This window comes from Hylobates moloch, unplaced genomic scaffold, assembly GCF_009828535.3.
Source record: "Hylobates moloch isolate HMO894 unplaced genomic scaffold, HMol_V3 SCAFFOLD_22, whole genome shotgun sequence".
Classification (NCBI taxonomy): Eukaryota; Metazoa; Chordata; class Mammalia; order Primates; family Hylobatidae; genus Hylobates; species Hylobates moloch.
The window spans coordinates 20995236-21018816 of NW_026652297.1; the positions used below are offsets into that span (position 1 = coordinate 20995236).

A 23581-nucleotide genomic window follows, 5' to 3' on the forward strand; every position below is an offset into this window, starting at 1 on the left:
GGAGCTCAAACAATGTATAGAAAAAAAACCTAATAACCCAATAAAAAAAAATGGGCAAAAGATCTGAATAGGCATTTCTCAAAAGAAAACATGTAAATGGCAAACAGGTATATGAAAAGGGGCTCAGCATCACTGAGCATCAGAGAAATGCAAATCAAAACTACTATCATCTCACCCCAGTTAAAATGGCTTTTATCCAAAAGTCAGACAATAACAAACGCTGGAGAGGATGTGGAGAAAAGGGAACCCTTGTACACTGTTGGTGGGAATGCAAACTAGTACAACCACTAGGGAGAACAGTTTGGAGGTTCCTCTAAAAACTAAAAATAGCACTAGCACGACCATATGATTCAGCAATCCCTCTGCTTGGTATAACCCAAAGAAAGGAAATCAGTATGTCGAAGAGATATCTGCACTCCCATGTTATTATATAGACATAATTTATATGTATAATGTTATATATTGTGTATAATATTTATATATAACATTATATATAATTTTTATATTATTTTATAATAATTGATATATAATATGCATATTATATATAAAAACCTTGGTTATTATTCACAATAACCAAGATTTGGAAACAACTTAAATGTCCATTAACAAATACAGAATATATGGTCCATACACACATACTATTCAGCTATAAAAAAGAATCACAGCCTGTCATTTAGAATAACATGGAACTGGAGGCAATTATGTTCAGTGAAATAAGCCAGGCACAAAAAGACAAAGTTTGCATGTTCTCACTTATTTGTGGAAGCTAAAAATTAAAACAATTGAACTCATGGAGACAAGAGAGTAGAAGGATGGTTATCAGAGGCTGGGAAGGGTAGTTGGGGGATGGAGGGGTGGGGAGGGTTAATGGGTAGAAAAAAATAGAAAGAATGAATATGACCTAGCATTTGGCAGCACATCAGGGTGACTATAGTCAAAAATAATTTAAATGAACATTTTAAAATAAATAAAAGAGCATAATTGGGTTGTCTGTAACACAAAGCACAAATGCTTGAGGTGATGGATATTCCATTTACCCTGATGTGGTTAGTATATGCACTGCATGCCTGTATCAAAATAGCTCCTGTAACCCATAAATATACACACCTACTGTGTACCCACAAAAGTTAAAAACAAAAATTTTTTAAAAGATAAATAAAAGTTTGGCTTTTTTGGGATATTACATATATTAATATTTAAACTTGACATATGCTGATGGGGATGTTTTCACTAACCAAAGAAATTCAACTCAAACAACTTTGATTTACTGCTTTATACTGAAGAAAACAAGATTTTTAAAGTTATACTATTATATATAGCATACCCGGACAGAAACAAGCCTTGTTAAGGCTAAATTATGTAAAGAGTGTTGCTTATCTGGTATATTGGACTGTTCTTGCCTTGCTATAAAGAAATATTCAAGACTGGGTAATTTATAAGAAAAGACGTTCAATTGGCTCATGCTTTTGCAGGCTATACAGGAATCATAGTGGTATCTGCTTCCAGGGAGGCCTCAAGAACCTTTCAATCATGGTGGAAGGCAAAGAGGTAGCAGGCACATCACATGGTGAAAGTAGGAGCAAGACAGATCAAGTGGAGAGGTGCCACACACTTTTAAACGACCAGATCTCACTATCACAGGGACATCATCAAGGGGATGGTGCTAAACCATTCATGAGAAATCTGCCCTCATGATCCAATCACCTCTTACCAGACCCCGACCCCAACACTAAAGATTACATGTCAACATGAGATGTGGGCAAGAACACACATCCAAACTCTATCACCTGGTTTTGCCCCATCTGAGCATGAGAATCTTAATAGGGTCCATCGGACACCAATATATAACAATGTGTAGTGGCAGGAGAAGTGCAAAAAAAATGAAAAATAAGAGATAAACAATACACTTCAATTTCAAATAAGGATAGAATTAAGAGTACAGTAGAATAGTTGGAGCCAAAAATAAGAAAAAAAAAAAAGAGAGAGAGGCAGAAATTAAAGTGTAGAAATAAAACAATTTACAATAAGGAAAGGTATCAAGAAGGCAATGGGTAAAAAAATGAATACAAATAAGAGAAACAATACATCTAAATTTCAGATAAAGATAGAATTAAGAGTATAGTAGGCCAGTTTGAGCCAAAAATAAGAAAAAAAAAAAAAGAGGCAGAAATTAAAGTGTAGAAATAAAACAATTTACGATAAGGTATCAAGAAGGCAATGGGTAAAAAAATGAATACAAATAAGAGAAACAATACATCTAAATTTCAGATAAAGATAGAATTAGGAGTACAGTAGGCCAGTTTGAGCCAAAAATAAGAAAAAAAAAAAAAAGAGAGAGGCAGAAATTAAAGTGTAGAAATAAAACAATTTACAATAAGGAAAAGTATCAAGAAGGCAATGGGTAAAAAAATGAATACAAATAAGAGAAACAATACATCTAAATTTCAGATAAAGAATTAAGAGTACAGTAGGCCAGTTTGAGCCAAAAATAAGAAAAAAAAAAAGAGAGAGGCAGAAATTAAAGTGTAGAAATAAAACAATTTACAATAAGGAAAGGTATCAAGAAGGCAATGGGTAAAAATATGAATACAAATAAGAGAAACAATACATCTAAATTTCAGATAAAGATAGAATTAAGAGTACAGTAGGCCAGTTTGAGCCAAAAATAAGAAAAAAAAAGAGGCAAAAATCAAAGTGTAGAAATAAAACAATTTACAATAAGCAAGCGTATCAATACGAAAGCAATGGGCAAGTTGCAAGAGGCAGAAGATGGAGATGAAAAGGAGAAGATTGAAAGTGTGTGTATATTAGGAGTTAAGGCTTAAAAAGTTGGGCCAAAAGGGCTAAAGGAAGGGAGGTTGAGGTGGAAATGCAGGAATGAAAGCTGGGTAGGGTAGGTGATAGTTGAAGAAAAAGGGGATGGGGATTGAAGAGAACAAAATGAAGAATAAAGCTAACAGTTGATATGAAGTGAGCTGCGAGACCCTCAAATAGCCCAGAATAAAGCAGGCATGGGATAATTATGCCTACAACCCCCAGTCTGGACTGATTCTGGACTGTGAGCAAAGAAATATCAATCAATATCTAGTAATTAAAGTAGACTGGCCACCCAAACAAAATCTCAAGAAATACACTGGTAGTAAAAACTGTCCCATACTTCAGAAAACGCTATTATAGATAATATTGCTCAAATCACAAGGTCAAGACTTCTCAAGAGGTCAGTTTGTGGCCAAAGGGAACCAAACAGATTAGATAAAGTAGGTTCCAACACAGCAGAGTTCATATTCACTGTAGGTAAACAAGTGGGAGAACCGACAATGAAAGAAGTTGTGGTCAGAGAAAAAAAAAAAAAAAAATCTCAATTTCAAAACTAAGGCTCCAAGAAAGTAACAGAACAAGAAAGTGAGCAGGTAAAGGGTTCATGTGATTTTTATAATAGATCTGGAAGGCTTATAAGGCAGAATATTTTTAGTAAGGAGACAAAAATACGAACAGGTTGATTAGTGACATTAAAAGTAATACTTTAATAGTTAAAACATAGGAGGTTCTAAAACCAATAAAACACCAAGACATGCAAAATAATCTCTGTGTTGATAATCTGTAATAGTTAAACAGTCACTGCACTTAAATTTAAGTGAAGATGATATACAGAAATTCAGTTTTATAATAAAAGATTAACTGAATGAGAATTTGTTTTATTAAGGGACTCTATTTGTATTAGTCGGTTCTCACACTGCTATAAAATACCTGAAACTGGGTAATTTACAAAGAAAAGAGGTTTAATTGGCTCACAGTTTTGCAGGTTGTATAGGAAGCACAGCGGCTTCTGCTTCTGGGGAGGCCTCAGGAAACTTACAATCATGGCAGAAGGCAAAGGAAAAGCAGGCATATCTTACATGGCTGGAGCAGGAGCAAGATGGGGACGGGGGGTGCTAGGCACTTTTAAACAACCAGATCTCCCGAGAATGTAGAACAGTACCAAGGGGGAAATCCCCCATGATCCAGTCACCTCCCACCAGGTCCCACCTCCAACAACTTGTCTACTATTACAAGTAGACATGAGATTTAGGCAGGGACACAAATCCAAACCATATCACTATTTTAAAAATAACTTAAAATGCATTTCTTCAAAATAGCAAGTCACCTATTATTAAATGAGTGGACTAACTATTACATAACATATACACAATCTTCCAGAACATTTCTAAAGTATATATATTCCATATTACGTTTATCCCTCTTGACTAGCTTCTCAATTGGGAAATACTCCAACTAGGCCCTCTTTGTCCCGAGAATGTCTAAAAGGTTACAGCTCCTTGGCATTATCTGTTGAAGTTTCTTGATTGCAGACATCTCTATTTCAATCATTCAGGCTATTACAGACATGCTAGTTTCTAACTACCTGCCTATGCCTTGGATTAGGCTACTTATTAGATCTACTTGACTAATACCACACTTGCTATTCTATCTGGTTTCAACTCCACTGCTCACCCTGATGCTGAAGTCCGCTTATACATCCCTTAAAAGCTAGCTGTTGTTAACCTTCACGTATTAGTCCACTCTCACATTGCTATAAATAACTACCTGAGACTGGGTAATTTACAAAGAAAAGAGGTTTAATTGACTCACAGTTCCACAGGCTTAATAAGAAGTATGACTCAAGAAACTTAGAATCACGGTGGAGGGCGAAGGGGAAGCAAGCACGTCTTAATACGGTGGAGCAGGAAGTTAAGGGTATGTGCCATACACTTTAAACCATTGCATCTCGTGAAAACGCGCTCACTAATCAAGAGAACAGCAAGGGGGAAATCTGCCCCAACAATCCAATAGCCTCTCACCAGTCCCCTCCTCTGACATGTGGAGATTACAATTTGAGAAGAAATTTGGGTGGGGACACAGAGCCAAACCATATCCTTCCACACCTGGCCACTCCCAAATCTCATGTCCTTTTCACATTTCAAAACCAACCACGCCTTTCCAATAGTCCCCCCAAAGCTTAACTCATCCCAGCGTTAACTCAGAAGTCCAAGCCCAAAGTCTCATCTGAGACAAGGCAAGTCTCTTCCATCTACGAGCCTGTAAAATCAAAAACAAGTTAGTTACTTGAAAGATACAATGGAGGTACAGGCATTGGGTAAATGTTCCCGTTCCAATGGGAGAAACTGGCCAAAACAGAGGCTACTGGCCCCATGCAAGTCTGAAACCCATCAGGGCAGTCATTACATCTTAAAGCTCCAAAATAATCTCCTTTGACTCCATGTCTCACATCCAGGGCACACTGATGCAAGAGGTGAGCTCTCAAGGCGTTGGGCAGCTCTGCCCCTGTGGCTCTGCAGGGTAAAGCCCATGAGGCTGCTTTCACAAACAATATATACAGGGTCTGGAAGTCAATAGCTGAAAGCTTACCTACCATATAAATGAGTTAAAAAATACAAACAGTATAAACCAAGGGCAACAGTTCCTAAATTCTGACCATTTTATAACAATCTAAGGAGCTCCACTGATTAAAGTAACAGTGGATGTTGTAATGGATAAATCCCAAATTATCACTTAACAGAATAGGTTATTTTTATTTCATGCTCACATAAAGTCAAAAAAATCTATCTAAACGATCAGCTGGGTGTGCCTGAGGAGGTCGGAGACAACCTAGGCTGAAAGAAGTTCAGTTCTCTTTGACCCCTCATTTCCAAAGTTGCTCTGGCAACCATCACCCAGCCAGCAGGTGGAAAAGAAAGAGAATCTTTCAAGGGAGGTTTCTATTTGCCAGGACTAAAGTAACACTCCACACTTCTGCTTTATTTCCTATGGCCAGATTTCAATCATATGGCCATCCCCAAACACAAAAGGTGTAGTAAATATAAGTTAGCTGGGGCCTGGGAGAAAAGAAAACAAGTTTGGTAAACAGCAAGCTAGTCTTTACCACAAGAGGTTTTAAGACACAGATTCCGGGGCATTACCTCCAGGAGATCATCATTCAGCAGGTCTAATAGGATCCCAAAGAATCTGTGTTTAAGCTTGCCAAGTGATTCTGATGTATGCTCCAAAGTTAGGAAACAATGGCTTAGAAAGTAAAGAACTTGGAGCAAACAAGAAACATTTCCATGAAAAATTTAAAAGAATGTACTAAATAAAAACTAAAAAGTGATGAAAAAATTAAGACTTCATGCCTAAGAGAATATAGGGTGCAACTGGGATTGCTTGTGATAGCAATCTCGTATGACTTTCTTCCTAACTCTAGTAGCTTCTTAGGTTTTCTTTCCTCCATTCATTCCATATTTTCCATGATACTCTGCTGGGCCATGAGGTTTTTCTCATTCCTTGAGTGACCTCATTCACTTTAATTATCACCTAAAAGCCCAGCCTCACATTTAACTGCCTACTGTAACAACACTTCGCCATTTAGATGTCCTCAATCTATCCAAAACTGAATTCACCTCACCTTCAAACCAGCTCTTCCAGCATGCTCTATCCACGTAGGCCCTCTAGTCAAATCCCCAGGAGTCACTGAAGAGTCATCCTTCTCCATCAGCCCTACTATCCAGTTATCAAGTCCTATCAATTTTGCATCCTAAGTATCTCTGGAATCCATCCCCTTTGCCAGTGTCTTAGGTCAAACAGCTTTTCAAATGGATAGCACTTCCTACCAGTTCCACCTTCCTCCAGCTTCACCTTCAACACAAACCTATATTCTATACTATCTTCCAGAATTGACTCAAAACAAAATCCTGCACCGATTCCCTGCTTTGCCTCTTCCAGTGGCTCATCATTGCTTTCAGAATAAAGTTCCAACTTAGAACTCAGCACACAGGATCTGCATGATTTGGCCCTTATCTCCACCAGGGTCATCTCTTCTCACTTCAAGTCCTCTGTGCTGCAACCATATTTACTTCTTGACAGTTCTCCAAACACACTCTTGTGTCCTTTTGAGTCTGGTATAGCATTTGATGCACCATAAAATCAGAGTCAAATAAATTTACAAACAGTCATGCTGAATTTGGGGCAACACAAATGTAGCTAACTGGAATCATCAAATAGGCAGATGTTAGAGAGATTCAAACTTAGGTGAAAACTCAAAACCAGAGCCACAAATTTGGGAATCACCACTAAAGAAACAGTATTTGGAAGTCTTAAGAATGAAGAAGCTCTGACAATAATGTGATCTTGGTTAAAACCAGGGGATTTTTCTTTCCTAAACTTTCATTATACCCAAATAGCTACAATGCCCAAGACAGGGGCTAGTATTTAATCCATGTTTAAGAAGCTAACAATGGCTGAATGCAGTGGCTCACACCTGTAATCCCAGTGCTTTGGGAAGCCAAGGTAAGAGGATCACTTGAGCCTAAAGGCTGAAGACCAGCCTGGGCAACAGGGGGAGACCTATCTCTACAAAAAAATTAAAAAATTAGCCAGGCATAGTGGCGCATGCCTGTGGTCCCACCTACTCAGGAGGCTGAGGTGGGAGAATCGCTTGAGCCCAGGAGGTCGAGGCTGCAAGTAAGCCATGATCACACCACTGCACTACAGCCTGGGTGACAAATTGAGACCTTATCTCAAAAAACAAAAACAAAAACAAAACAAAACAAAACAAAACAAAATAGCAGCAGCAAACAATCAATAAACTAGAAATAGGAAGGAACTTCCTCAACCTAATAAAAACCATCTATGAAAAACCAACAGCTACATCATACTTAATGATGAAAGATCACGAACAAGACAAGGATGTCTACTCTCACCACTTCTACTGAACATTGTACTGGAGGTTCTAGTCTGGGCAAGCAAGCAAGAAATAAAAAGCATCCAGACTGGAAAGAAAAAAGCAAAATTATCTCTAGTTACGGAAAATTATCTCTAGCCACTAAAAAAGTATTAGTGCTAATAAGAAAGTTCAACAAAGTTGTAGGATTCAAGAGCAATATATAAAATCACTTGTATTTCTATATATTACCAATAAACAACCTAAAAATAAGAAAATTCCATACACAATAGCATTTTAAAACCTTAGAAATTTAACAAAGTCCAAAACTTGTACTCTTGAAACTACAAGATACGATGAGATTAAAGAACCTTAATAAATGGAAAGCATCCCATGTTCATGGAAAGACTATTATCATTAAGATGGCAATATTTCCCAAATTGATCTATTGATTCAATGCAATACCTATCGAAATTACAACTGTCTTTTTGGCAGAAGTTGACCCATGGATGCTAAAATATGGGAATGCAAGTGACCCATAAAAGCCAAAATCTTGAAAAACAAAAACAAAGTTGGAAGACTTGCACTTCCCACTTTCAAGCTTACTACTGAAGGAGTGAAGGATCTGTCATTCCAAGATATAAGTCAGATTGGTATAGTGATTATTTTGAGTTGAAAACCTCAGAGAAATTGTAGTTTTCTACAAAGACAGGGTGAGCTAACCTGTCTCTTCCTACACGCAGCAAGACATAAAGATTCCTCTAGGAGGGGTACCCTCACCATACCAGGTAGAGAAAAATAACCCTTACTTCCAGAGACTTGGAATTGGAAGCTACAATGGACCTGAATAAATATTCTTAAGGAAGTAATCCTTATCTTCTACCTGTTTCACACCCCTCCCCAATATATCTCCTAGTTATTCCCCTAGAAAATTTTCTGCCCCAGCCAGATTTTCTTTGTTCTATCATTTTTCCTCAAATTTATCACTTTTTCGAAAAAGTACAAAAGCATCTTGCTTTGGTCACTTCTTCAGAATTCAATCTCTTGTGAAGATCACCATGTATACAGAAAACTTATTAAATTTGTATATTTTTCTCGTTAATCTGCCTGGTGTCAATGTGGTTTCTAGACTCAGCTGAAAAGCCTAGTAAGAGGTTAAAGCGGGGTTGGAAGCGATCTCTGACTCTGTACACTACAAAGCTACAGTTACCAAGACCGCATGGTACTGGCATGGGGACAGACATATAGACCAACGGAATAGAACTGAGAGCCCAGAAATAAACTCTCACATTTAGAGTCAACTGATTTATGATACAGATGCCAAGACAATTCAATGGGGGAAAGACTAGTTTTTTCAACAAACGGCACTGGGACAACTGGGTATCTACATGCAATAAATATATATATATATATCTAGAGAGAGAGAGAGAGAGAGAAGTTGAAATCCTACCTCATAAAATATACAAAACAACTCAAAATGGATCACAGCCCTTAATGTAAGAGCTACAAACTTTTCCTTATATTAGCTCCCTAGGGCTAACAAATGACCATAACAGATGACCATAAATTTGGTAGCTTAAAAAAACAGAAATGTATTCTCTCACAGTTGTGGAGAGTACTAGCCTGAAATCAAGGTGACCTTCTGAACACTAAGGGGAAGTCCTTCCTTGCCTTTTCCAGCATCTCGGCTCCTGGAGTTCACTAGCTTGGAACTGCAAGACTCCAACATTTGCCCCATCTTTACATGGCCTTCTTGCCTACTGTCTCTGTCTTCTCTTCTGTTGGGTTCAGGGGGCTTCTGGGCTGAACACATGGAGATTCCTGGACAGTGGCATCCCCAGACAGGGCATGGAAGCTTCTACTCTTTCTGCCATACTTCACCCTATGTATTTCTTCCATCTGTATCCTTTTGTAACATCCTTTAGAATAAATAAGTAAAAATAAGGTTTTCCCTGAGTTCTGTGAACTGCTCCACCAAATTAATCAAACCCAAGGAGGGGGTCATGGGAACTCCAATTTGTAGCCAGTCATCAGAAGCCCAAGTAAAACAACTTGGGGCTTGCAACTGGCATCGGAAGTGGAGGCAGTCTTGTGGGACTGCACTTGTGGATCTGACAATATCTACAGGTAGACAGTGTCAGAAATGAACTGAATGAGAGGACATCTAGCTGGTGTACAATGGAGAATTTGCTGAAGAACTGGTTGCTTCCTTGGTATGTGGGGGAAAACTGAAATGTGACACATTTGCTCACAAAAGCATTCTATGTTGTCAGATTATAGTAAAAGAAACTGGGTTTTTTTTTTCCTATATCCTTATCACAAATAAATACTTCTCCAAAAAAGACACACAAATGGCCAATATGCACATGAAAATATGCTCAACATCATTAGCCATCAAAACTGCAATAAGATACTACTTCATGACTAGGTGCAGTGGCTCACACCTGTAATCCTAGCACTTTGGGAGGCCGGGGAGGGGGAGGGCTGCACATCGCTTGAACTCATAAATTAAAGGCCAGCCTGGGCAACATGGCAAAAACCCATCTCTGCCAAAAATAAAAAAAATTAGCTGTGAATAGTGGCATGTACCTGTAGTCCCAGCTACTTGGGGAACTGAGGCAGGAGGATAACTTGAGCCCAGGAGGTTGAAGCTGCAGTGAGCCATGATCATGCCACTACACTCCAACCTGAGTCACAAAGTGAGACTCTGTGTCAAAAAATAAATAAATAAATAAATAAAAGAGATACAACTTCAGACACACTAGGATGGCTATAATTTAAGACAGACAATAACGAGTAGTATTGAGGATGTGGAGAAACTGGAATGCTCATACGCTGCTGGGAATGAAAAATGGTGCAGCCACTCTAGAAAACAGAATAGTTCCTCAAAAGGCTAAATACAGAGTTACCATATTACCCAATGATTCCATTCCTATATCCCAGATAAATGAAAACTTATGTCTACGTAAAATCTTGTACACAAATGTTTATATCAGCATAACAACCAAAAAATGTAAACACAAATGTCCATGAACTGATGAGTGGATAAAGAAAATATGGTATATCCACACAATGGATTATTCAGCAATTAAAAATAAATACCGATACTTGCTACAAAGTGGATGAACCCTGAAAACACACTAAGTGAAACAGGAAAAGTCTACAGAGACAGAATAGTAGTCGTCAAGAAGCTGGCAAGAATGGAGGTTTGGGGGTTGATAGTTTAGGGGTAAGAGGTTTTTGTCATAAAATGTTCTAAAATTGATTATGGTGGTACTTGCACAGTTTTGTGAATATATTAAAAAACACTGAATTGTACAGTTTACGTTTGTGTGTGAATTACATCTCAATAATGCTGGTTAAAATATAAAAAAAGATCAAACTTTTTAACACAGAAATTGTTCAAGAGAAAAGGCTGCCTCTCTATACTAATTTATGCTTATTATAAAACCTGTATTTCTTTAGTATTTTTGGTAACAGGAAATAAATGTAATGCTCATCTATAACAACTCTTATTCTAAGCTTCTGAAACAAGTATTTCTCTACACAATTTTCTTTTCAAAGTATTTTAACTGTCTTGTGCTAGATGTTTTAATATTATCTTTGGCCTTAAATCCTGAGGAATAGAAAATACATACCTTTAAACGTATAAATAGATAAATCTAGATAAGTAAACCCTTACCAATAAGAATGTCAACTTAGGCTGGGTGCGGTGGCTCACGCCTGTAATCCCAGCACTTTGGGAGGCCGGGGCGGGCAGATCACAAGGTCAGGAGATCCAGACCATCCTGGCTAACACGGTGAAACCCCGTCTCTACTAAAAATACAAAAAATTAGCCGGGCATGGTGGCGGGTGCCTGTAATCCCAGCTATTTGGAAGGCTGAGAGAGGAGAATGGCGTGAACCTGGGAGGTGGAGCTTGCAGCGAGCCGAGATTGCGCCACTGCACTCCAGCCTGGGCCACTCACTCAATGTCAACTTAAATTGACTAGGCAAAAGTAGTCTTCTCAAAAAAGTTAACAGGCGTAATAATTCTATCCAGACTGTACTATGTAAGCCAATCAGCATACATATAGACGAATCCTGGTAACTTTTTTTTAAAGCATTATTGCTTAAGGAGGGTGAATGAATAATTTAATAGCATAACTAAGAATTGGGGATGAGGGATGGGAATGGAAATTAAACCTAAAATATTTGAAAAATTAAACCATTTCAACTTTACATTGTATACAATACCCCAGTAACAGTTTAAAACATTACTGTTTTAAGTAACTAATAATTTCATTAATTTTGGCTTTAAATTTAAGGTATTACTTTGTGACTGATTTGATAGGATGTGAACCACCCACAGGATACATTATTCAAAACAAAAGACCTAATCCTTAATTATTTCCTCCAGGTACAGGGTATTTTCCATTGGCATCTCACCCCAGTCCAGAATGAGTACATTCACTGAATATAAATTTTACATTAGACTAGAAAATTAAAAAGGAAATTAGACAAAATGCTGAAAAAACTTAATGTATCCCAAATCTAACTATTTGGGTTATCTGCTCTTGAACTACCATAATCAATGTTTTTTGTTTTTTTGTTTTTGAGATGGAGTCTCGTTCTGTCGCTCAGGCTGGAGTGCAGTGGTACGATTTCGGTTCACTGCAAGCTCCGCCTCCCAGGTTCATGTCATTCTCCTGCCTCAGCTTCTCAAGTAGCTGAGACTACAGGCGCCCGCCACCACGCCCGGCTTTTTTGTATTTTTAGTAGAGATAGGATTTCACCGTGTTAGCCAGGATGGTCTCGATCTCCTGACCTCGTGATCTGCCCGCCTCGGTCTCCCAAAGTGCTGGGATTACAGGTGTGATCCACCGTGCCTGGCCCTATAATCAATGTTTAATTGTATTTTTATAATGTTGAATTTACCCTAGTGGAACTATGTATCCAAAAAATTACCAATTATCATACGACTCCAAGACACTCAATTGTGGATACAAACAGGTCATTAATATAGCTATGAGAAATATTTGAAGATATACTCACTCTGATTCAAACTTTTGCCTAGTACTTAATGTTCTGTACTAAAATATTTTACGTATGTTCTGATTTACAGTAGTAGCTACCTAACTGGTCTTGGGTGTCCCTGTTTGTCTGCCTTTTGTAATCTACTCTTCCAAAACCTGTAATGGTTATCTAACTTTCAGTGATCATAGACCCCTCTGAGGATCTAATAAAGTTATAAATCCTCTTGAGTAAAATACATACCGGCGCATTCTTGCCAAAACCTTCGCAGGCCCTATTTTAAGGAGGCCCAGCTCAAATGTCCCATCACTTACCAATGAAGTTCAAACTTCTCAGCCTGGGATTCAAAGTACTTAATGTAGTCACTGTTAACTTAGCTAATTTATCTTCTCTTTTCCAACTACACACCCCAATCAAGACTATCTCCTGATTATCCCAACCATCCTTCCTGGCTTGCCTTCACAGTTCCCTCTTGTTGCTTTCACTGACAACTGCTTGCTTTCAACATCCACATATACTTCTGGTGAACCTAAAATACCTCCCCTGCCATGAGGGCTTCCCTCCACTTACAATCAGGTTATCTGATCCTTTTAAATTCTGAAACACGTTATCTGCACCTCTTATGGAGCTCACCAGGTTCTATTTTGTATTGCAAAAGGTATCCAAAAAGTGAGGAAACAGAGAACTTGTTTTTGAACTGTATGTTATATTTTCAATTAATATGCTCCACGTTTTCCTTCAGCCTCTAGAAGCCTCTTCATGTGATGTATCTCACTTACCCTACATCTATGCGTTTTTTTTCCCTCTTCTAAGGGTAGAGATGGTAGCTACTCCACCCTTGTGTCCCGTCATCTCCAGCACAAAACGGGAAGACACGCCGGGCGTGATGGCTCACGCCTGTAGTTCCAGCACTTTGGGAGGCCAAGGTGGGTGGCTCACAAGGTCACGAGATTGAGACTATCCTGGCCAACATGGTGAAACCCCGTCTCTACTAAAATTACAAAAATTAGCTGGGTGTGGTGGTGGGCGCCTGTAGTCCCAGCTACTAGGGAGGCTGAGGCAGGAGAATTGCTTGAACTAGGGAGGCAGAGGTTGCAGTGAGCCAAGATCGTGCCACTGCACTCCAGCCTGGTGACAGAGCAAAACTCCATCTCAAAAACAAACAAACAAACAAACAAAAAAAAAAAACCAGGAAGACACCTGCTACATAGAGTACCTGAATATCTGGGCATCAGTGTTCTTCTTCAAGTATTTCATCCATTCTGTATCCCCTACTGTAAGATTTCCCAAGAATCGTCATTTTTTTGTGTTTTTTTCCTCAAAGATCAAACAATGCTCCACTCTTAGTGTGTACTTGATCAAATAAGAACTTATTAACTATCCAAAATAGTGGTTAAGTTACTTACATTCATCCAACACCTTTCTCACTGATATATGCCAACCCTGTTTAAAAAAACAAAAAACAAAAAATAACCCAACACCTTAAACGTATCAGTCCTCACCATTAACCCATAAGGGAGCACACAAAGATGGCTCCTACACAAAAATGATCCAAATGTAAAAGCTATTACCCTTTAGTACTGCTGCAAACAAAGTTCATAAAACAAATTCCAAAAACAAAAATAAATACTATCCTAGATTACACATATGCGTACTACAGAAGGCAGTGAGATGACCTGAGTACAGAAACTCCTTTTAGGAATTCCTAAACATGATACAAAAATTTATGACCAACAGATTCCTGCACAGCATGGAAGAACCTTAAAAATATGCTAAGTGAATGAGATACAAAAGGCCATATATTGTATGATTCCATTTATCTGAGATATCCAGAATAGGCAAATTCAGAGACAGAAAGCAGATTAGTGGCTGCCAGGGCTGGGAGAAAGCGAAAATGGAGAGTAACAGGTAATGGGTATGGGGTTTCTTTTTGGAAATGATAAAAATATTTTGGAATTGGATGGTGATAATGGTTTGCAGTTTGGTGAACATACTAAAAACCACTCAACTGTACCCTTTAAGAGGGTGAACTTTGTGGTACGTAGGCTTTATTGCAATTTGTAAAAAGTGTTTTGACCACACTGGCTGTTTTATCTAGAAGAAAACTGTATTTAATGGGAATCTTACTTTGTAGTTTTGTTTTTTCAAACTGATCTAAACCAGCAGTTATAAAAACTGGTTCCTTACTAGTCCTTTTTAAAAACCAAAACATTAATTATTGTCAACGGTAGCTACCGACTTGCCAACGTTTACAAATACCTGTAGAGAGAGGTTTTGTCTAGCAATCTGGATTTCTGGCTTCCAAAAAGAAAAAAAAATGGAGTTCTAAAAATGCTAGGCACACCAGCACTGTAACAATGGCTTGAAGCTAGGCAGCCACTAACATACTTGTTGTTCATATTTGCCATGATGTCCACTACTCCCTATTGTCTTCTCAACACTGAAGCCCAATGTCAATTACCATTTAACTTACTGGTTGTGAGTCTGTGATCCCTAAACAATGATCTTCTACCCTTCTTATTAGGGTGTACTGCTCACAAATTAAAATGTAATTGTGGATGATTACACTTTAACATACCAACTGCAAGAATGAAAACCGTAACACTGATATTAGAAAAAACCCTGCAATTGTCACAAATTCATTCAAACTAAAGTGAAAATTCAAGGAAAAAATGTGTCCATTCCTATAAACAGAAAACAAATTATTTTCAGTTTACAATTAAAAATCATTTTCATCTACTCATAGTCAGAAAGTAATGCAGTAATAACTTCTTACCCCCATAATTAGGTGGTGGCACAAAATGAGAGAAAATTATCTTATTCAAATTGATTGGCTATGAGAACAAATTGCTTTACTTACTGATTTTATGTTTAAACCATCTAGAACCCTCCTGATGCTTAAATGCACAAAGAAAAACAACCCTTTTGCATTTGTAGCTTATATGTATTAAACTGTATTTTACAAAGCCAGAAGAAAACAAAATACAAGGTGAATAGGGAAACAGACCTAGAAAAGTACATTCTACTACTTCCTATGTCAAGTGTATATAAGGCTTTTGAGCTAAAAGCGATGGCAAGTACCACCCAGCTTTAGAAGTCTCTATGTCCTTACCCGTATCTTCTCCATTACTCCAAACAAAATAATCTAGCTGACCTGCTTTTCCTGTAGATGGGAAAGTTTAAGAATATTTGCTATTTCACTTTTACCATCATTTCCAATGGCTAATAAAACAACATATAAGATACCCTCTAAAAACAACTATTCCCTTTAAACTAGGCAAAACCAAACTTATTTCTCAAAGTCTTCCAAAAGAGAGACCAGATGAGCCAATTACTTAGTAGTTTAGAGGTAAACCTCAACGTTCTTTTTCCCCGACCATTAGATTTACAAGTGACATTTATTTTTGGGGGGGATGGAGTCTCACTCTGTTGCCCAGGCTGGAATGCAGTGGCACGACCTCCGCTCACTGCAACCTCTGTCTCCCGGGTTCAATCACTTCTACTGTCGCAGCCTCCAGAGTAGCTGGGATTACAGGTGCGTGCCACCACACCCGACTAATTTTTGTATTTTTAAGAGAAACGGGGTTTCACCATGTTGGCCAGGCTGGTCTTGAACTCCTGACCTCAAGTGATCTGCCTGCCTCGGCCTCCCAAAGTGTTGGGATTACAGGCGTGAGCCACCGCGCCTGGCCGCAAGTGGCATTTTAAAGCTCAATATTACCACTGAATATTAATGGGTATACATAAGACTGGAGTGGCATCACAATTTTCTCACAATTGCAATTCCAGAATAAAATCCAGTTGCACTTTTGCTTAACACAATCCTGAAAAACACAATCCTGTTTCTGTTAAAACCTGATGGTGAATCAAATATGAGGCTCTCCTAAAAGTTCACCAAATTTCTAATGCACATAGTAATCTAAATCACAAAAACCTTTTCAAAAATGCAGGACTAGAAACAAAGGAAAACATCGATCAGTCGTTACTTCAACCATTAACAATGGAAGCACAAAGTGCCATTTGACTGGTAAAGGTTACTGGAAAATCCAGATCTCGAGTTTCACATTGTTAAGAGTATAAGATGCACGGACTGTACTGGAATTAGCAGAAATGGTTACTGGAATTAGCAGAAATGGTTTCTGCTATAACTGCTTTACCTGCTATTCTCTAACACTGCTGTCCAGAAGAACTATCTGAACTGAGATAAATGTTCTGTCTGTCCTATTCAATACAATAGCCAATAGCTACATGTGGCTACTGAGCACTTAAAATGCGGCTAGCAAAACTAAGGAACTTGGTTTAATTTCAATTAAATTGATACATGTGGCTAGTGGCTCTCTTATAGGACAGAACAGGTATATAATTTGAAATACAAGGTATAAACTGTATTGACTAAACTGTAGTTTTTCAAAGTATCATGCCCTGATGTTAATACCAGGCAAGACCATTCTGATACCAAATGATACACAAGGTCTGCGATCAGCCTAAACATAAAATTCACTTATGAAATGAGAATTCTTGATATTACTTAGATTCAGAATTTAAGGTGCAATCTTTATTAATATAAAAAATAGTCTCAGGTTCTTCTCCATTGTTTTCGCCAACGGGGTGCTCACTTTCAAAATAGTTTCCCAAAACATGAAAGTTATTTTCCCTTCAAATCTGTTCAACATCTTCTGTTCAGGAAAACAAATGGCAAAAATAAGTTGTTAACACTAGCAAGTGTCCTATGACAAATTAATGTTAAATGTCACACATTAATTTTCCTTTTCCTTAAAAGACGGGGAAAATGTTTGGCAGCGTCCGGATCTTTCAAAAGCCTTATTACTCATCTTTCCAAATGTTTAGGTGTATAAAACATTCAGATACAGTTGCGATTTCGTTCCTAGATACAAAGTAGTTTTTCAGTTCCAGAGAGTTACAAGTCTTTCTGACTTGTATTCTTTGACCAGCTCTTCCTAAGTCAAGAAAAGTAACAACATGGTGCACAAAATGTCAAAAGAAAACAAGTCTGGAAACTTGCAACTAGTCTCTAAGCGGAATCAACTGCCTTTAACCCGGAGAGAGAGTCCCTCGCACTACCTAGCCAAGCAAACAGAACAAGGTCGTGACCCTGGGTCACGGCCGCCAGTACTGCTCCCGCCCGGCAGCCGGGAAGCCACCTGTTAGGCCCGAGCCTCACCTGGCAGGAAAGAGGAAGCGCTTGCCCGGCAGCTCGCCCGACGCGAGGGCGGTGAGCGTGGAACCCGCCCCTCTTGCTGCAGCGGCTAGACCCCCGGCGGCACGTGGGCTTCACCCGGGCCCCGGCAGCTCTGACAAGCGGGTCGCCAGCGGACCCCGGCCCGCCGTCTCGCGCAGGTCCCCGGGGCAGGACCCCCGTTTCCCTCGCAACCACCCCGCCGAGCGGGCGCCCCAGCGGCCCACACTGCCCGTCCGCCCTGCTTCCCTTCCTTCCCGGACGGCGCGATCCCGCCCTGCAGCCCCTCACCTACCTGGTCGCGGAGTTTGAGGAACGCCATGGCGGTCGCCTCCGCGCCCACTCCAGCCTCCTCCTCCGCCGCCGCCGCTGCCGCCACCGCCCGGCCCACTGCTCCCGCACCAGTAGCCTTGGCCGCTGCCCGGGACCAGCGGGTCCGCGGCCGACTGCGCCGAGAAGACCGCGGGCAGGGGGCGGCGCCGCCTCCCCGGCCGCCCGCCGCCGCCGCCGCCGCCGCCGCCGAGAGGTAAGGAGCCCGGCCGGTCCCGCCTCCTCCTCTGAGGACTCCCCGCCTTCTTCCTTCCTTTCTTTCTCCTTCCCTCTGCTGCCTGCCCTACCCGCCGCTGCCGCCGCCGCCTCCTCACGCCCCCTTCCCGAAATACCCTGGCAGCCCCCGCGGCCGCGTCGTTCCAGCCCGCGGCAGCGGCGGCATCCAAACTCCACAATATTACCACCACCGCCCGCCGCGATTGGCGGCCGCGCGGGGGAGAGGCCAGAGTAAGCCGAGCGCCCATTGGCCACGCCGCCGCGCTCGCTGGTGCCCCCCGCCTCCCGCGACAGGAGGGGCGGGCGGAGGAAGCCGCAAGGGTGGGCGCGGGGCCGGGGCGCGGGCGGGGCGGGGGAGTCGGCAGGGGCGCGGGCCGGGGGAGGGTGGCCAGGTGTCCCGGCTCCCAGGCGCGCGCCTCAGGCGTGGTGGGCGGAGCCCGGGGCGGAGGTAGCGGGGGGAGGTGGGGAACGGCCCCGGACTCGCACGTGGAGGTGGAGCGCGGACACCTCCCTCAGCCAGGGCAAGACTAAGGAGCTGGGTGAGGGACCGGAAGGGCTGGAAGGGGTGGGCACCTGGGGGCTGCGGCGAGTGGCGATGGGTGAGTCGAACTTGCACGTGGAGAAAGCGTGAGAATGCGCCCCTGGGTTTGGGGAGGGTGGGGAGCCAAGGAGTGGAATGAGAGGTGGTCACGGAATGGGGGGCGCTGCTGTCCTCCCCGGGGGCTGCAGGCCGAGACCGGGTGAGGGGCGGGGATGATGCTGGCACTCTGGACGGAAGGGCGTCGTCTTCGCAGCCGAACAGGTTGTGGACGCCCAATCCTTTTTATGCCCGTAGTCCCAATCCGAAGCTAAGCTGTGTGGTTTTCCCTTGAAAGCTTCCCAGCCAGGCTTGCTGCCTCCACCCCTTATTTCGCATCTGAAGCATTTTGCCTCCTACTCGAGAGAAATCAATTTTCTTAAACAAATAAACAAAAGAAGATGTGCAGGATTTCTAATAAATAGCATCCTTGGGTGGAGGAGAAGAGGAATGACTCCCTCATCCTGCCACACACACCCCCACGCCACCCCGCAGCTCTGAAACGGCTTTTCTTTCTTAGCCAACCGCACGCTGTTGCCATTCCAGGCTCGTGTGGGAGAAGATTGTTGTGCGCCGGGGTCTGTCCGCCCGGGCGGCTCCAGCCTCTGGTTTATAAAAGGTGCAGATGGTTAAAACACAAACGTGTGACGTCAGGGTAGGTTTTTAAAAGTCTCTTCTACCCCCTACATCAGTTGTGTCTCTTGGGATGGACTTTATTTAGAGAATCGATTCGAGCCTAATGGCAGTCTAGAGAAATGGAGATCTTCGTCAGGACTATCAGATTATTGTAATGCTGCAATTAACAACAAAAAACTTAGCTTTAGCCACGCAAAAAAAAAAAAAAAAAGAAAATAGAGTGCAAGATCAAAAACACACCTGATTAACTGATAGTACGACCCTTCCAATATTCTTTGACATATCCATGCCATGGTTCCATTGAAACAATTTCTTACCTAAAATTATGTCCCTCGTCATGACATTTTCTACTTAAAATGGAGGAATTCTCATAACTATGATCTAACCGTCATAATGAGGCTAAAAAGGAAATCAAACTGCTCTTCCTTTGCATTCTCTTCAGTAGCTCCTTTCCCCTTTATTTCAACTCCAGCAGATAAAATAGAGATACTATTTGTCACCCAACCCCTCCTTATCAGTTCAGTGAGGGTGAATGAGTTAATGTCGTGAAAGCATTTGAGTTCTCCAAAACAAAGGTGTTGTGATAATATTACTACAGTACTTCGTGATTACAAGTTAGCTTTGTAAATAATTACCCATGTGCCGTATCCAATCGTGTTCTATCGGTCTAGGAGTGTTAGGATTTACCCTCATTTATAAGTAAGCCTGTTAAGCACTATGGATGTTGAGCCAGGAATTAATATATCCCTCCTCTTCCCGCCAAATAATCTCTTCTCTAGGTTAAAGTTCTAGAATTTAAAAACACAGTGAGAACCTGATTAGGAATATAGCAAAGATGATTTTTTGGGAGAATGTAAGTGTGTTTGAGAGTATGAATTTATGGACTGAATATGCATTTTAATAGATTTTGTGATTGAAGCTAACGAAACTTTCCAGGACTCTCTTGAGATTTTCCAATTAACAGTAATTAATGAAAATGTTTTATGACGTACCATCTGCATTATAGTAGGCACGGAGCTCTCCTTATAGATGATGCTTCACACCTAGCTGGGTTCTCACCCTTCTGCACCATGAACACCATTTAACTTCTCTGTGTCTCAGTTTCAACATTCATAAAAAAACTAAGCTTAACATTTCCTGGCCTACTCATCTCACACCATCAGATAAGATAATAATATGAAAGGCTGTGGAAAACTCTGAAGGACCATTACACTATATTATTATTATGACAGCAATTACAGGGTACTTCAAATGTTTGTGGGAAATAGAATTAAAGGTTAAAATTAAAATATAAACTTTATTTCTCAACATACGATTTGTCAAGTTCAAGATGATAAGCAATGATACCAGCCATTTAGTTCATCCTTAAAGAACTGAGGGTCTTGGGAATTCATGTCAATGCAGTCTTTTTTACAGTAATAATATAATGTTAATAACAGAAGAAAAATGCGTGCCTTTTAAAGAATTGTTAAGATTAGGAAACAAAAATAAGTCAGAAGGAGCCAAATTAGGAGTATGAGGTGGATGCCTAACGGTTTTCCATCAAAATCCTAACAAAATTGCCCTCGTTTGGTGAGAGGAATGAGCAGGAGCATTATGTTGGAGAAGGACTCTCTAGTGAAGCTTTATTGAGCATTTTCCTGCTAAAGCTTTTACTAACTTTCTCAAAAACACTTTCATAATAAGCAGATGTTATCGTTCATTGTCCCTCCAGAAAGTCAAGCAAAATTTCTTGAACATCCCAAAAGACTGTTGCCAAGACCTTCGTTCTTCACTGATCTGCTTTTGCTTTGGCTGGACCCTTCCACCTCTTGGTAGCCATTGCTTTGATTGTGCTTTGTCTTCAGGATCATAATAGTAAGGCCATGTTTCATCTGTTAGAATTCTTTGAAGAAGTGTACGAATGTTTTAGGGTCTTGACCCTACTTGTTTAAAATTTCTATTGACAGCCTTTCTTTTGCCTGAAACTGATCTGGGCCCAATGGTTCTGGCACCCATTGAGTTGAAAGTTTGCTCAACTTTAATTTTTCAGTCAGAATTATGTAAGCTTAACCAATTGAGATGTCTGTGGTGTTGGCTCTTGTTCATGTGATTAATCGTCAGTCTTCTTCAATTAGGATACAACAAGATATTTTCCTCACAAATTGGTGTGGATGGTCTGCCACTGTGGGCTTTATGTTTGACATTGTTTTGTCCCTTCTTCAAATGAGTTATCCATTTGTAAACTGCTTATTTTGGGGGGCAGGGGGCATTGTCCCCATAAACTATTCATAAAGCATCAGTGATTTCACCATTCTTCCACCCAAGCTTCACCATAAATTTGAGGTTTGTTCGTGCCTCAATTTTAACAGAATTCATGTTGTTCTGATAGGGGCTCTTTTCAAACTGACGTCTTATCCTTCTTAGTGCTGCAAACTGTATCCTGTTCAGATACATTATAACAAGTTAATATAAGTTTATGTTGGTGAAAAAAAAATTGAAATCCAGCGAGACACAGTGGCTTATGGCTGTAATCCTAGCACTTTGGGAGGCCAAGACAGGTGGATCACTTGAGCCCGTGAATTTGAGACCAGCCTGGCCAGCGTGGCCAAAGCCTGTTTCTACTAAAAAATACAAAAATTAGCCAGATGTAGTGGTGCGTGCCTGTAATACCAATAATTTGGGTGACTGAGGCACAAGAATCACTTAAGCCTGGGAGGCAGAAGTTGCAGTGAGCCAAGATGTCATCACTGCACTCCAGCCTGGGCAATGGAGCAAGACTCTGTCTCAAAAAGAAAAAAAAAAAGGAAAAATTAAAATCTATGCATATTTTTTCATAATACACATTTTCCATGAACTTTTTGAAGACGCCTTGTACATTTTCATAGCTGCTGAAAAAAATAGGGGAAAAAAGTCTATACAGCCAGGTGTAGTAGCTCATGCCTGTGATTCCAGCACTTTGGGAGACCAAGGTGGGCAGATAACTTGAGGCCAGGAGTTTGAGATCAGCCTGGCCAACATGGCGAAACCCTGTCTCTACTAAAAATACAAAAATGAGCTGGGTGTGGTGGCACATGCCTGTAATCCCAGCTACTCAGGAGGCTGAGGCACGAGAATTGCTTGAACCTGGGAGGCAGAGGCTGCAGTGAGCTGAGATCGTGCCACTGCACTCCAGCCTGTGTGACACAGTGAGACTGTCTCAAAAAAAAAAAAAAAAAAGCAACTGAGCAAAAATAAGGTGCATGTTCAAATTCTAATATTTTTAAAATCTTCATTATAAGGCTATTCCTGCTTATAATGAAATATTTACATGTTAGGGAAATTCTTAACACCACAAAAACCATATCATCGAAGCCAATGGGGCCAGGAACTTAATTGTTGCCAGTAATCAATCTATTTTTCTCTCGTTTTCCACGTCTCTTTCTTTTTCTCTATTACTACAGCCAGTAGCTCCACTGACACATTTTAAGTACTCTGCAGTGATAAAAAGAAAAAGTCAATATTCCTGACACATCTGAAGTAATGATTAATTGGCTGGACTAGACTCATGTGGTCATGCCTCAGCCAATCACTACCGCAAGGTCTTGGAGCTGATGACAGTCTCCATTCAGAATTCATGTCCAAAATGATAGAAGGAAAGATGTTATACAGATGTGACCGCCAGGGTATTTGCTGTGAGCTAGGCAGCCACACCACGTTTTATTTACTGTTCTACTACTGTTTTTACTGTTGGGCACTTGCACAGCACCTTATATGCTTACTTCATTTAAATTTTTTATTAACCTTTTTATGTTGGGAACTGGAGCCCAAAGAAATTGTGTGTTCCCAGAGTTACCCAACTAATCAGTGGCAGAGCCTGGATGCATAAGGACCGTGAAAGCCAGAAGAGCAGCTTATGTGGTAGGAAATAGATAAATATTTAAGGCTTTTTAGCCAGATA

General features: G+C 40.6%; 1 protein-coding gene across 2 annotated transcripts in view; it reads right to left on the bottom strand.

Moving 5' to 3' along the window:
• The window catches only part of ANKRD28 (ankyrin repeat domain 28), a 197664-nt gene extending 179035 nt beyond the window's left edge, over positions 1-18629 (bottom strand). For both annotated transcript variants that reach the window (XM_032144284.2, XM_032144285.2), the window contains exon 1: positions 18199-18629. In XM_032144284.2, the coding sequence (XP_032000175.1) occupies positions 18199-18225 (27 nt within the window). In that variant the 5' untranslated portion in view covers positions 18226-18629. The remainder of the gene's footprint in view (positions 1-18198) is intronic.
• Positions 18630-23581: the final 4952 nt, after the last annotated feature.